This window comes from Rhinatrema bivittatum, chromosome 1 (genome assembly GCF_901001135.1).
Source record: "Rhinatrema bivittatum chromosome 1, aRhiBiv1.1, whole genome shotgun sequence".
NCBI lineage: Eukaryota > Metazoa > Chordata > Amphibia > Gymnophiona > Rhinatrematidae > Rhinatrema > Rhinatrema bivittatum.
In genome coordinates, this window is record NC_042615.1 from 210,614,394 (window position 1) to 210,630,338 (window position 15,945).

Below are 15,945 nucleotides of genomic sequence, written 5' to 3' on the forward strand. Positions count from 1 at the left end.
AGTGAGGAAAGGTACACAAAAATGAGATTTGTACAATGTACTCTCACCCTAGCTTTATGTACTCTCTACCTAGCTGCTATCAAGCTAGGGTGAGAGTACAATGTACAAATCTCATTTTTGTGTACCTTTCCTCACTCCAAATCACTTCAAATCTTCACTGATGTGTACTGTGCTGTTTGTACCTCTAATTGTGCATGTAAAACTGCCCCCCCCCCGAACCCTAGACCTCCACCAATACCTCACCTTGAGTTACTAGTTGATTCTCCTACAGTGGTATAAATAGTTGACTAGTATATATGCCACCCCAGAATCAGTCTCTCTCTCCCCCTGAAAGTTTGGGATGGTCAGACTGGGATTTTAAATCCTTTGGTTCTTCTGGCCAAGTCTTGGACTTAATCAGACAAACAGCTTTCAAATATTGACTCCTAGATCAGTGGTTCTCAACCTTTTTTTCTGTTGGGACATACCTGACAGATTGTCACATGCGTGATACACTGAACACGTGGTTGTCACGGAGCTAAATGTAAGCATACACTCTGCATCTATAGGAACAGCCCTGACCCCCCAACAGTGGGTGCAGAGCAGAACTAGGACATTCCCTGTACAATTCACCATCCAAAAAAAGAGATTTGTTATCAGCTCAGTAACAGCAACATACACTCTCCCCCTACCAGATGCAATAGCCCTCCTTATGAAAAGATAGTAATTTACCACCAATGCATGTCCTATTGAGAAAATACAACAAATAAGACTGATACAATATGTACATGCTAGTAAAATAACTCACCTCAGTCACATGCACAGAATCCACCTTCACCAAGTACAGAGACTGCAAATTACAAATATGGAGACAGAAACTGGAATGGAAACCCAAAAAAACCAATCTGCATGCAGTGCAAATCTGGAGAAATGGAAACAGAAATATAGCACCTATCAGACTCCCAGGATCTGCAGTAATGTACACAAACTAATGCGCAAAAAGTTACACCTGCATTATGAAATGCACTCAAACAGTAACAACCTCTACCTATGAAAAGGCAATGCTACAAATATTTTACCAGGCCTAAACACCAATACACCCCTATTAGGAAAACAGAACAAACCAAGCTGCTATAGATCCCTACACAGAAACTACAAGCTTGCAGAATACCTTTACCTGTGTCACACATGCACACAGACCCTCGCCAAAAACAGAATAAAGTGACCATCAAGTTAATGTTTTTGTTTTTTCATTTTTGCACTGCATACACACAGTCTGGCTTCTTGCTGTTTCCAGTTCAGTTTGTATCTACACATTTCTATTTATACATTCCTCAAGAAATATAAAATAATAATTCTAAAGCTAAAATAATAAATGTAATGTTCAAAACTGATAAATAGAATAATATCCAATCATTAAAAACTTACAAATTATTAAAAATTTTCAAACAGCAGACCCAATACCCAATAATTAAAATGGCAGGCAATCAAGAAAGATAAACATAAAAAGCCACCTTTACTTATCCTCTCCAGCAACTTTCCTACTCCTTTCCCTTGTAGGCCAATAGCACACACCAGAAGCAGCAGTGCTGCTGAAGCTCTGTTATCAGAGAGATACAAAGGTTCATAGAGAGAAGCATAACTAACAGGAAAAACGGAGTTGCTAATGCAGGACTTCCCAAATTGTGGGTCAGGACCCCACATCAGGTCTCAAAGCTTCAGCTGGGGTACCAAGTGTCTCAAATGGCAGTGCTCTTCAGGTGCCAGAAGCAGTAGCACTAGTAGTGGAAGTCAGTGTGGAGACTGAGCCAGCACACACTCATGCGCCCTATGGCCTGATCTTGCATGAGTTTCTCTGGTAACAGGAAGCCCTGTGTGTGGAGGAATTGGGGCCAAGGCCAGGGCCTGTGAACTTGCACTGGCTCACAGGCCCTGTGCTCACTTTTTCATTGCTAATGTTGCTGCCACGTGCAGATCACAGTCAGGCGTGGGACAGGGCATGGGGTGAGGGAGGCCTGAGTGTGCAGATGAAGATTGCCAATGCTCTTCTCTCCTCGCCCACCACTGAACCTACTGAAGAGAAGAATATTGCTCCTGTCGTCAGCCTGCTCTCTGTACTCACCAGTTGTCATCCACCTTTGGCTCGGGGCCCAAAGGAAAATGTTGCCATTGGCCCTGGCCCATGGGAGTGTTTTGAGAAATGGCTGTTTTGAAGGGCGGGATCAGATGCAGGAGGGATTTGAGGATTAGATCAGCTAGAGAATTGTTAGCTGTGGAGCGTGTGAAAGAGGGCATGAAAGAAGATTGACTGGGGAGATGAGAGAGGGTGAGTTGAAGGAATGTGGGAAGGGTTGGAGAGGAAAGAGGTAAGACTGGTAGGTGATGAGGGCTGAGAGTGAGGAGGGAATAGGGGATGGGATGACAGGATTGGTTGGGGATATATGAAGGACTTGGTGGGTGAGAGAGGATCAGCTGGAGTGAGGTGAAAAGGACTGAAGGGAGTAGGTTGGGGAGGTGAGAGGAGCTGAGGGATGTAAGGGAGTCAGTTGCAGGGGCAGAGGTTAAGAGAGGAGGTCCTCTGGAGAGGGTGGAGGTCGAGAGAGAATCAGCTAGAGTGTGGTGAGAGTGGTATGGTTGTTGCAAGGGGACTGCACTTCTGCTAATTTATGTTTTGGCCATCCTCTGTGGTCACATTGACTAAAAGTCTGGGAAGCTCTGTGCCTATGCCTTTATACAAGTCATTGATGAGACCACAACTAGAATATGGTGTCTAGTGGATGCTGTTCCTCCAAAAGGATGTAGACAGGCTATCAAAAAGGGGCAGGGTCTGCAGCAAAAGCTATACAACATGAGACTTAGGTACCTAAATTTGTATACTCTAGAGGGAAAGGGAGGACATGGTAGAGGCATTTAAATATCTCTAACATAATCTGGCACAAAAAGCAAACTTTTTTTTTTTTTTTTTTTTTTTTTTTTTAAGAGGAAAGAAAACATAGTAGTGACGGCAGCATAGTAGTGACGACAGAAAAAGACCTGGTTCATCCAGTCTGCCCAGCAGGCTTCCTATGGTTGTAACTGCCGCTCCGTACAGGTTACCCACAAGTCTTGTTAAGGATAGTAATATTAAAAATCAAAACCAATCAACTTCAATCCCATAATAAAATTACAGTTAGCAACATTTTTTACAGGTAAGCAGCCTTCTTGATAATTCAGACAATGCTGCTTGAACGTGCTATGCTTTTGGACTTGGCCGTAAAAGCAGTCCTATGCTCTTTCCCTAATGTTTCCGTATCCATACCATGGACCGAAAAAGTCGGGGCCCAGCATTGGCTGTCATCTGAATCCAATTCCCCCGTTTTTTTTCTCTCCCCCATCCCTCGCCATCGAAGCAGAGAGCGATGTAGCAGTTGCATCAAAATCATGCATGCTGATTGGTTAAGGACAGAAAACCCCGTGCCCTCTGTTTAAAGGAAGTAGCTGCCGCTGCATGCTGGTTACCCCCATGTCCCCTTTTCTTCATTCCACCTCCAGTTTTTAGGGATCCATGCTGTGCAACCAGTGGTCACAATCTGTGGCTCCGGGAAATAGACTCCTGGAACAAAATCCCAAAATGTCTTCCTGGAAAGAATGGTGGATGCATAGAATGCAATGCCAGAGTAGATGATGGAGAGAGAAAATAGTAAATGAAGTTTAAAAAAAAAATAGTGTGGGATAAGCTCAGAAGGTTCCTAGTGGTAAAGTGGATGATAAAGAAGCACTGTGGGGTAACTTGCATGAGGCAGCAGCTGCAATTCTAAGCAGCAGTGGTAAAACTACTTTGGGTTTCCAAGAAGGTGTTTGGGTAGCCTGCATGAAGCAGTGGTACAGCAGCGTCAGGCTGAAGAGCTATATGGAGGGAGCATGGGGAGGCCAGATTTCTGTTTTTTTGGACAACAGCCTAAGTAAGTTTGGTGGCTGTGCAGATCATTTCAAAACTTGGTAATAAGATGTGGAAGAGGCCTGGGGGTTGGATTCAGTAGTGGTGGTTTTAGAATCAAAGGTGAAGATAAGTCGGCCTGAAATGGCCCACCTGTGGAGGTGGTGAAGGACAATGCTTTTGTCAGGTTTTGGGCCTGCTTTGGACAAACACAAGAGTTGGTGGGGGGGAAAGAGCTGAGAGTTCAGGGAAAAGACAAAGCGGGGGCTGGGGAGTTGATATTGGGTTGCATATAGAAATTTGTATGCTCATCTACCCAAAATGGAGGAATCTCAACTGGATGGGCCAACTTGAGCTTTATCTGCCTTCATTTCTCATGTTAATATGAGAAATTGTGGGGGTATCGGAAGATTGTGTTGGAAAGAGGAGAGCTGGTTTGAGGAAGGAGAGAGGGATGGCAACAGTAAAGGAGGGAGGAATGGTGGGGAAACAGTAGCAAGAGCAAAGCCAGATATTTCAAGAGAGAAACTGAATGGAAAGATTACTATTATAGGAGATGGAATAGAGATGGTGAGGAGAAAAATGCCACATTGATTAATTGTGCTACACAAAATTAATTCTGTGATATACCCAGTCTTTTCCATGAAATATTCCCTTCATTTTATACACAATTTTGATCCAAAAACCAATTAGTTTCATGTCCCCAATGACGGTTATGGTCTAACTTCAACCTTAAATTTTAAGGGCTGAATTTTCAAAAAGATTTATGCATGCAGGGCCTGATTTTCAAAATCATTAATACGTTTAAAGCAGGGTTTTACATGTGTAAATGCACTTTGCCCATGTAACTGAGATTTTGAAAACTGTTGCAATATATGCCATTGGATTGTCAGTAGGTTTTATCCATATTAAAGTGCAATTTACACGGGTAAATGGCTTTTGAAAATTGCCATGATAGTCTGTTACATTCACATGTGAAACTCCTCTGAAAATTAATCTGTTAGAGCTCAGTTGTGTAATAGTTCAGTCGAGCCCTAATCTTTAAAACTGACTTGTATGCGCACATGTACACCTGCTAGAGAGCAGGAGGAAATGTCCCTATTTATTTATTTATTTATTATTTATTTAACAGTTTTATATACCGACCTTCATAGTAAATAACCATATCGGATCGGTTTACAATTAACAAGAATAAAAAACTGGGGTAACTATTCAAGTAAACGAAAGATAAACAGTAAGTAGGAATGAGTCAAAGTTACAATCAACAGGGAAGAGAACTTGGAAGCTTGAAACAAGCTGGAAAGAAGATAAGGCAGGAAATAAATATGAAGTGATGCCATAGGGCGTACGGGTTAAAGCTTCATGGTGCTTTAACCTGGGAGAGTCAGAGTCCATTCGTGAGTATAATCATCATAACGGGTAAGCGTGAAGGACAACTAGTGATTGTCTGGTGGGTCGGTGAAGGCTTGGTGAAAGAGCCAGGTTTTAAGTCTTTTTCTAAAAGTTAACAGGCAAGGCTCCACTCTGAGACTTGAAGGGATGCTATTCCAGATAGATGGGCCAGCTATCGAAAAAGCTCTGTCTTTGGTCATCGAGAGGCGTGAAGCTTTAGTAGGGGGAAATTTCAGGGTGCCTTTGAGAGTATCTCTAGTTGGTCTGTTAGAGGAGTGGAGTTTGAATGGGATTTCCAGGTCGAGTTGAAGATGATGATGGATAGTTTTATGAATTACGGTGATTGATTTGTATAGAATTCTGAAATTAACTGGTAACCAGTGTAGGTTCCTGAGGATGGGAGAGATGTGTTCGCTGTGGCTGGTACTGGTCAGCAATCTCGCAGCCGCATTTTGTAACATCTGCAGTGGTTTGGTAGTGGATTTGGGAAGGCCTAGGAAAAGGGCACTGCAGTAGTCTATTTTGGCGAACAGTAGCGCTTGGAGGATTGTCCTGAAGTCGTGGAAGAATAAGAGTGGTTTAAGTCGTTTTAGAATCTGTAATCTGAAGAAACAGTCTTTGGAGGTTGTGTTGACCATTTTCTTAAGGTTTAGACGATTGTCTAGTATTACCCCAAGGTCTCTAACCTGCTTGCAAGTAATGTGAGAGATGTGTGGAGATGGTGGGGAGATATTGATTTCGTTTGAGGATATGTGGAGCAGCTCTGTCTTGGAGGCATTAAGAACCAGGTTTAAACTGTTGAGTAGATTAGTGATGGATAGAAGGCAGTTGTTCCAATGGGTGAGCGCTTTTGAGATTGATTCTGTTATCGGTATTAGAATCTGCACGTCGTCTGCGTACAAATAGTGAATTAGGTTGAGGTCTGTTAACAATTGGCAGAGGAGGAGGAGGTAAATATTAAAGAGGGTAGGAGATAAGGAGGAACCCTGAGGTACGCCAAGAGTTGATTTAGTTAGGGGTGACTCTTTATTGTTGATTTTGACTTTGAAAGTCCTATTGCTGAGGAAGGACTTGAACCAGTTGTGGGCAGATCCGGAGATGCCGATGTCTGTTAGGCGATCCAGCAGGATGGTATGGTTGACGGTGTCAAATGCTGCCGAGATGTCTAACAGGACCAACAGAAAGGAGTGTCCTTTGTCCAAACCCATGATAATATGGTCAGTAAGTGAAATGAGAAAGGTTTCCGTGTTGCGTGATTTACGGAACCCATATTGCGATGGGAATAGGATCTTGTGGTCTTCAAGATATTCAGAAAGCTGGGTGTTTACCAGTTTCTCCGTTAGTTTGGCAACAAATGGGAGGTTAGAGATGGGTCTGAAATTAGCTGGTACATTAGGATCTAAGTTGTGTTTCTTGAGGAGGGGCTTGAGTGAGGCGGTTTTTAGACTGTCTGGGTAGCTTCCTTGCGTTAGAAGGCTGTTTATGATGCCGGTCAGAGGTCCTGAGATCACATTTGGGATGAGAAGCAGGAGTCTCGATGGGATGTTATCAGCCGGATGGCTTGATGGTTTCTGCCTTTTTAAAAGGGATTCAATCTCTTTAGTGGAGATTGACTCGAAACTGTCAAATTTGGGTCTAGTAAGAGACTGGAGATTCTCACCTGGCTTGGGAGGTGTAGTATTTGAAGGCAGGAGGGCGAGTGTATTTAAGATCTTCTGTTGGAAGAATGTAGCGAGCTCATTAGCCTTGGAAAGAGCTTGTTCGTCTGGAATAGGTGGGGGGGTAGATTTGGTGATTTGTGTCACGTAGGCGAATAGGGCCTGGGCATCATATTGGAAATGGTGTATTTTGTTTGCATAGTATTCCTTTTTTTTCTGTAGAATGGCGGTCCTGTAGTGATGTAAGAATCCCTTGTATGTAGAAAGGGTAGAAGTGTTAGGGGTTTTTCGCCATCTGTTTTCCTTATGGCGTAAGGTCTGTTTCATTTGTTTAAGTTCAGCGCTGAACCAGGGTTGATTTCCCTTTTTTGTTGGGTTGATTGATTTGGAGACTAAATGGCACCATTTGTTTGCGACCGCTTCTGTAATCTTTTGCCAGGAGGATAGGGCTGAGTCGGGGTTAGCTAGGTCTAAGTTAGAAAGTTCTTTGGAGAGCTGATCGCTGAGAGTATCCGATGGACATGCTTTCCTAAATTGAATGGTGGAAAGGAGAGGGGCGGTGTGTCTCTGTTTGTGTGTGGAGAAGGAAGATTCTATCAGGAAATGATCTGGCCAAGGGATCGGGGTACAAGAAGGTTCTATAGTGCATGTGAAATTGGAGTTGATGAATATTTGATCCAAAGTGTGTCCAGCTTTATGTGTGGGGCTGTTGATGGTCTGAGTAAATCCCATAGCGCTGAGGGTGGTGAGGAGGGCTTCGCAGTTTGCAGAAAGAGGTGTTGCATTTGTATGGAGGTTAAAATCCCCCATGATCATTGTTGGAAGGTCTGAGTTAATATGTTTCACGATGGATTCTATGAGGGGTGACGGGTCCGTTTCTAGAACTCCCGGGAATATGTGCATGCTTTCAAAAATCAAAAGTGCGTGCTCTAATAATTTCCCCACTCCGACTCCGCCCCCAGGAACGCCTCTTTCCAGAATGTAAGGAATCACCCTCTGCATGTACTTGTATGCATACAGCTTCCCTTCCCTCCCAAAATCTGGTTTTATACACATTTAATGGGCTTTTGAAAATTGCCTTCGGGATGAGGGTGGGGGGAGGGATTGTGTGTATAAAAGTTCACACACGAGCAATGTTGGGGTGCTTTTACATGCACTAGAAAGAGATGCCCTGGGGGGCTCAGTTTGGGGCCAGGAAACCACTGACCTGTGTACTCTGAATTTTGGAACCTGTGCATGCCACGGAGGGCTCCACGCAGAGTGGCTAATTTTCAAAGCCGACTTAGGCACATAAATGTTTTGAAACTTTGGGCTGAAGTCTTCTGGTACTTTCTTTACAGGCTTTAGCCCATTGTTTGCTGTTATAAAATGACACCCCTCTCCCCACTATAGCAAATAGGAACAGAAATGTAAAAGAAAGTAAAATGAGTGCCTTTCCCTGAATTTGTACTGTTGAGATTTGGTTCTCCAGCTCCACAGTGTGCAAGAAAAAAAGAGCTGGGCTTTACAGCGAGTTCTATTTAAGATCGGACATTAGACAAGTATTGCCAACTGTTAGGGCAGTTTTTATAGGCCCTGTGCGTCTTGCAAGCCTGCGGGTACTTTGTTCTTCAGTACCCACTGACCCCACACCATAAAAGCCCTGTGGGAATTTCAAAAGCAAATCCCCTGCATGCTATCGGCCGGCTCCAGCCCCGTCACAAGCCCTGCCCCTTTGTGGCACACTGTTTACCACAGAGGAGTAAAATCGTTTTGTTTTTTTAAAATTGACCTCTGTAAGAACAATTTTCAGAATACCGGGCAGCGTGAAGGTCTGGGGGTACTTTTAGCTTTGACGAGGTCTGCAGACATTGCAGCTGCTTTACCTGTGGGCAGAGTCCGCACTTACTCTCCGTCCCCCTTCCCAGACGCCTGGGAATGCCTCTGTCCCTCGGCCTAATCTGGCTGCCCGGTGAAAGTCGGCAGCTCGCGTTACCAGCTAAGGGGCCGGGCAGTTATCAACTCCAGGGACTTGAAAGCTGAGCTCAGCAGCAGTGGGCAGGTAAAGCACTGGAACCCTTTACCTAGCTAGGCGGCAGAATCTGGGCCGCAGAGACAGAGGGCCTCACTTGTAAACCTTTTTCCCATGGGCACAGAACGGAAGCCGTAGTGAATAAATTCCTATGAATTGATTCACCAGTCATCTCTCTGGAACGGTTTCTTATGCAGCGGATCTGGTCTGGAGGCAGTTACATGACCACATGAACTCTTGAGGGCACTTTCAGCCCTATCTGTCTGTGATTCTCTGATATAATGAATATCATCAGTGGCGTTACTATGAAACAAAATATCTTTCTTCATGTTGGTGTGTATATTAGTGTTACATAACACTTTGGTTGCTCTTATCTCTACCCTTCTCCCTCAATGCTCAATTTCGTGTCTGTGCCTTTGGCCTGGCTGCATTAAGTGCCTGGAAAGAATGTGTGCGCCAGGCTAATTCAGATCCAGCCTAAAAACATAACCTCTTCAAGGCTGCTCCTGCCTGCTCATGCAAGAGATTGATCAGACTGGGAAGTGCATGTCTCTGTCTTAGACACACCTGGGACTGAGGAAGGGACTCTAAAGCTGGGCAAGAGATGTAAATGGGCAGACTGGATGGGCTATATGGTCTTTATCTGCCATCATATCCTGATGTTTGTATGATATTTCTTATTTAAAAAAAAAAAAGGCTAATTATCAACAGCCAGCAAAGTTCTCCTTGAAACATTTTCCAGGTAATTTTCATTTAAAAGTTGCCCTCTCTTCAGTTTACCCTCGCCTGTCTTAAATCTGCAGTCATGGCTATATTGCTTTGCTGTCTTAACTCATAACCTCTCCTTTGTTTATCTTGTCTTGACTAGATTGTAAGCTGCAAGGAATAGGACCTGTCCATTGTGAGGCCCATATTCAAAAGCCATTTAGATGGATAACTCAAAAGTTATCCATCTAAATGGCAAACTTGGTATATTCAGCCAGATAAGTAGTTCCAGGTGCATTATGGTGAGAGGGTTGTTATCCAGTTAACTTAGCCAGATATTGGGTATAACTTTTGGGGAGTGGGACGTGAAGGGTCATATATAGTCTAGTAGGGCAAAGTTGGAATCCCATAGGAATAAGAGGAGACTGCAGCCACACCCTCTCTTTCAAGAATAGTAGTCTCATGCTCCAAGGACTGAATAAGTAAAAATGCCTCTTCATCCCTAGATATCCCAATACAATCATATACCAACCTGCAAGCAAAATTGTATAACCAGCACATCCGGAAGACATACTTTCTAAAACCAGTGGGGTAGATTTTAAAAGAAGCGCGCGCGCGGCCTACATGTGCGCACGCTACCAGGCGCGTGCACATATACGCCCGATTTTATAACATGCGTGCCCAGGCGAGCGCAGGTTATAAAATCCAGGGTCAGAGCACGCAAGGGAGTGCACAATTGTGCACCTTGCACGCGCCGAGCCGCACTACCTTCCTCCGTTCCCTCCCCCCCTAATCCTACCTACCCTGCTCCCTGACTCTTGTCTTACCTTTTGCGCGCGCCAGCAACTTGCCGGCATGCGATCCTCCAACACGGCGGAAATGGCCGCTCTGTCAGAGGCCTCTGGCCCCACCCCCGGACGCCCCTTTAGTAAAGCCTGGGGCTTTACGCGCGTCAGCGGGCCTTTTTAAAACAGGCCCAGCGGGCGTAATCTTTTAAAAATCCGGCCCAGTGTATTTAAAACAGCTACAAAACTAAACCAACTTCTCCATACGATCCCCCATGTGTTTTCTTCTTTCCTGGTTTTGGGACTTCGTTCTTTTTTTTTTTTTTTTTTAAGAACAATTCATCAGCTCTTCCTCCGTGAATTCCCGCTAATTGTTATTGGATAGTTTCTTGATTGGGGAGTTTAGATGTTGGCTTTCATTCACTGAAAGGCTCTGAGATACCAGAGCACCACTTTGCCACTGGGTCTGTAATTTAGTTGGGTTCTTACACTGCCATTGTCAATGGAAGTATTTCTAGCAGGGCTGGGAATGCTGCACAGGCACAATTTACAGAGTCTGGGAAAAGAATTGCAGCCATTGCACAGCAACGATGGAAGAGATTAAAAATGAGAATGGGGGGGAAATCCCCAACTAGCTGTGAATGGCAACGTATTCTCAATACGGATTCTTTCTTATTGAGTTGAAAGGCCAAAAGAGCAGGAGGGAGCTGCAAGATGAAAAATATTGTAGATGGCATGAGTCATACATGCAGCCGTCTGGGTCTGCCTTATCTCTCAGCAGCTTTATTTATAGCTGAAGCAGCTTTAAGCAGGATTGTTTTGCTCTCAGCACATTTCCAAAGAATACCTCTGCTAGCTGTGCTGCTGGAGCAAGTACAGGATAACTCTTCTAAAGTTTAACCGGTTAACCTTTTTAACATTTTCAGTCTGATTCATGATATCAATAAGACTTGACATTGAAGTCTTTTGTTAGGATGTTAAATGTCCTTGCTTTAGCCTTGGCCATTTAACTACTCCACTAGATCCTTGTTGGGATCTTTTATCAGGCGAGTCCAATGATTCACCTTATTGTTTGCTTAGGGGACCCCCCTCCTTGCCGCAGATATTTCTAACTGATATTTATTCTATTCTAAATGAACTGTTTTTCATAAATGCTCACTTAAACTTTTTTTTTTTTTAACCCAGTTTTAAAATCAAGGAATTGTCTTGCTTTCTGTATCTTGCCCTTCCGAGTTGCTGTTCTCTCAGTTCATAAATCCTTGCCGGCACCGAGAACCATTTGCAAGTTGCACTTGCATCAAACTTTCGGGGTGGGAACCTCCTTTCCTAGCGTGTAGCCAGATGGACTCAGACCAGTGGGTTATGTGCTCCTCTGCCAGCAGATGGGAGACGGAGTCAGATGTCAAGCTGACCTCATCCTGGGTACATATACCCCTGCACTGACCTCACTTCCTCAGTATCTGTCAAAAAAGCAAACAGAATGTTGGGAACTATTAGAAAGGGAATGGCGAATAAAACGGAAAATGTCATAATGCCTCTGTATCGCTCCATGGTGAGACCGCACCTTGAATACTGTGTACAATTCTGGTCGCCGCATCTCAAAAAAGATATAATTGCGATGGAGAAGGTACAGAAAAGGGCTACCAAAATGATAAAGGGAATGGAACAGCTCCCCTATGAGGAAAGACTAAAGAGGTTAGGACTTTTCAGCTTGGAGAAGAGACGGCTGAGGGGGATATGATAGAGGTGTTTAAAATCATGAGAGGTCTAGAACGGGTAGATGTGAATCTGTTATTTACTCTTTCGGATAATAGACTAGGGGGCACTCCATGAAGTTAGCATGGGGCACATTTAAAACTAATCGGAGAAAGTTCTTTTTCACTCAACGCACAATTAAACTCTGGAATTTGTTGCCAGAGGATGTGGTTAGTGCAGTTAGTATAGCTGTGTTTAAAAAAGGATTGGATAAGTTCTTGGAGGAGAAGTCCATTACCTGCTATTAATTAAGTTGACTTATATAATAACCACCGCTATTATTAGTAACGGTAACATGGAATAGACTTAGTTTTTGGGTACTTGCGAGGTTCTTATGGCCTGGATTGGCCACTGTTGGAAACAGGAAGCTGGGCTTGATGGACCCTTGGTCTGACCTAGTATGGCATGTTCTTATCACTCCGTCTCCTAGCAGATGCAGACACTATCCCACGCACTAGCACAGTGTTAGGAAAATTGTAACAAGAAGATAAATTTTGTGGAGCCTGGGTGAAAAAATGGAATGCATCTCAAATAACTGCCGGCAATTTTTGGGGGGAGGGGTGGGGGGCGAGAGAGCCGCAGGGGCTGCATTTATTCATGCTTGTGTTGCAGATAGGAAAGCATTACTTGAAGCTGGCAGATGAGCAGGATGGAGAAGTAAATGACTGCACAGCTGTAGCTTGGCTGATTGAAGCTGCCAAGCAGGGTCGGAGAGAGGCTGTCAAACTCCTGCGGAGATGCTTAGAGGACAGAAGAGGTACATATTATAACCTGCAACATTTAGTTTTGCTTATGGATGCCTTATGATATTTAAGAATGTTAATGATATAAAGAGATCAAGGTGCTATGGTTTTGCATTGCCCATGATCCCGGCTCATGGGCCGGTTTTGCATTTTCACTGTGGTTTCCCCCCCCCCCCCCCACCTGCGGGTGCCTTTTGTCTTTGCTAATTTTAAGCTGAAAGAGGGCAAAAAGGGGCTGATGCAGGCTGCCCAGTCAGATCTGGAATAGCAGTATCGAAGAAAATCCAACTGAAGTTTTCATTCAAGAAAAAGAATCAGAAATGACCTGTAGAGGGCAAGTTTCAAAGCCATTTGACACAGGGCAATGGTGCTATGCCCGTCTTAAGGGGGAGATTTACTAAGCTGCGGTATTCCTCCACAGCAAAAATTACCATCGGGTTAGGAAGTCTGTGGTAATTTTCCGTCTCGCCCCTTATTCCAAGCCACGGCAACGTGCGACAGTGATCCATGTCCTAGAGCTGGCCCCCTAACCCCCGCCACCCAGCACAGAGTAAAAGTTATCCCTGGTGGTCTGATAGGCCCTCACTCTCCCACCCCTCGATTAGCATAAACAATTATAAGTGAATTCAAGGCCCCTTGCCCCCCCCCCCCCCCCCCCACCAAGAGAAAAATGCCCTGCCTTTTGCAGAAGTCCTTAGCCCACTCCCATGAACCTCCCTCCCAAAACATGGGGGTTTAGTGGGGGCAGGAGTGATGCCCATGTGCTCCTGCCCCTCCCCCTTTGCCAGTTTTCAAAATGGCACCAGCTGACACTTGATGCTCCTTGGCCTCAGGGCTTTTGTGGAGGGGAGGAGGGGTTTCTAGGCAGGAGTTGTGCAGGGAAGCAAGCTTTGACAGGGAGTGGGGTCTAAGGCAGGCTTGAATGTACTTGTATATTTTAACTCTGGTCCTAAAATTGGTTGGCATCATGTGTTCTATTATCTGGAAAAACTGCCGGTATCTGATACCATCTGCAGGTATCAGAAAAGTCCCATTGGCTTGAAAAATCCCCTTCTGGAAACCAGCCAGCTTCCATCTATTCTGGATAAAAAGTGCGCTACTGTATTTGCATTTACTCCGAAAGCTTATCTGCTAACTACAGTGATGAGAACTAGAAATGTACAGTCATTTCAGCAATATTTCCTATGTTTTTGTCTTTTCTAAATGAAATGATGCAAAACAATATAAACACATTTTTGTTTCATTTTAGTGTGCACTACTTCCAAATAGCATAGACTTAAAAAAAAAAAAAAAAAATCCCTTCCCGCTCCCAGCCATTTAATCTTGCCGCCTCTCCCCGCCAGCAAAATTTTTAAAAAGCCTCTCCTTGGGCCCTCCCATTCTAACTTAGCTGCTCCAAAGGGGGTAAGAGCGATGCTCAATTGCTCTTGCTCCTGCCGGTGTCCTACTTGAAAACAGTGCTGAGTGACCCGAGGCTCAGAGCTGAGCACCATTTCTTGAGCTCTTTGTTCCCTGTATCGTGTTGTTCAGTGCTTGCCCTTTCCTGCAGGAATCACTTCGGAGAATGAAGAAGAAGTGACGAAGCTCTCCACAGAGACGGATTTAGAGAGGGCTGTGCGAAAAGCGGCCCTGGTCATGTACTGGAAGTTGAATCCGCAGAAGAAGAAGCAGGTGGCAGTGTCCGAGCTGCTGGAAAATGTCGGGCAAGTCAACGCAGAAGGTTGGCATGGAGTGAGAAATAGAATTTGGCCTCATGTTGTGACTATGGGTGGTTTTTTCTGACAGTAACAAACAGTCGAGCCGATACAGTACAGTAACCCTCTATTGGACGCGCGTTTTCGACGTGCTAGCATTACCCCTTATTCAGTAAGGGGCCGAAAACGCGCGTCCAACCCCCCGAACCTAATAGCGCCCGCAACATGCAAATGCACGTTGATGGCCCTATTAGGTATTCCCGCGCGATTCAGAAAACAAAATGTGCAGCCAAGCCGCACATTTTGCTTTCAGAAATTAGCGCCTACCCAAAGGTAGGCGCTAATTTTTTCGGGCACCGGGAAAGTGCACAGAAAAGCAGTAAAAACTGCTTTTCTGTGCACCCTCCGACTTAATATGGCGATATTAAGTCGGAGGTCCCGAAAGTTTCCATAAGTAAAAAAAATGTGAAGTTGGCCTGCGGCTGTCGGGTCGAAAACCGGACGCTCAATTTTGCCGGCGTCCGGTTTCCGAGCCCGTGGCTGTCAGCGGGCTCGAGAACCGACGCCAGCAAAATTGAGCGTCGGCTGTCAAACCCGCTGACAGCCGCCACTCCTGTCAAAAAGGAGGCACTTGGGAAGCGCTATTGTCCCTAGCGCCTCCTTTTGCCTGTTTTTACCGCCAGGCCTAATTTGAATAGTGAATCGTGTGGACAGGAAAGTGGCCTGTGCGCGCGCCGGGAGAGCGAGCATTCGCCCGCGGACTTTACTGTATCGGCCCGAGTGTTATGGGAGAGGGTTTTTTTTGCCCCATGAGCTTTACAGATACAGCAGAAAACTGTTATGTCTTGTGCTTCTTTTATCTACTTAGAAAGGAGAAATGAATGATTTTTGGCATGCTATGCTTTTAAACTTTATTCACCTCACATTACACAGCTGGGGCTTGATTTTCAAAGCCACTTTCCTTATATGGAAAGTGTGAGTGTGTGTGCAAGAGAGAGAGGGAGCCCTTTATGAGGGGAGGTGGTTTGTGTGAGAGGGAGAGAGAGAGCCTGTATTGGGGGGGGGGGGATGTGAGAGAGTGGAGGGTATGAGGGTGTGTGTATGTGTATTAGAGAGAGGGAGCCTCTTTGTGAGAGAGAGGGGGAGCAGAGGGAGCCTGTGTGAGGGGCAGTACTGAGAATGAGTCAAACTCTGGGAGTGGAGATAGAGTGGAAGGGGTTGAGCCTAGAGGGGGAGGGGAGAGATAGTGGTAGATGGAAGAGTTGGGGGCCTGAGAGGGCAAAGTGAGAGTGGCCAGGGGAGTATGG

General features: G+C 45.0%; 1 protein-coding gene across 5 annotated transcripts in view; it reads left to right on the top strand.

The window, feature by feature from the left end:
* Positions 1 to 15,945, top strand: part of WFS1 (wolframin ER transmembrane glycoprotein) — an 83,462-nt gene that overhangs the window by 43,310 nt on the left and 24,207 nt on the right. For all 5 annotated transcript variants that reach the window (XM_029591404.1, XM_029591414.1, XM_029591422.1 and 2 more), the window contains 2 exons: positions 12,814 to 12,958; positions 14,494 to 14,664. In XM_029591404.1, the coding sequence (XP_029447264.1) occupies positions 12,814 to 12,958; positions 14,494 to 14,664 (316 nt within the window). The remainder of the gene's footprint in view (positions 1 to 12,813; positions 12,959 to 14,493; positions 14,665 to 15,945) is intronic.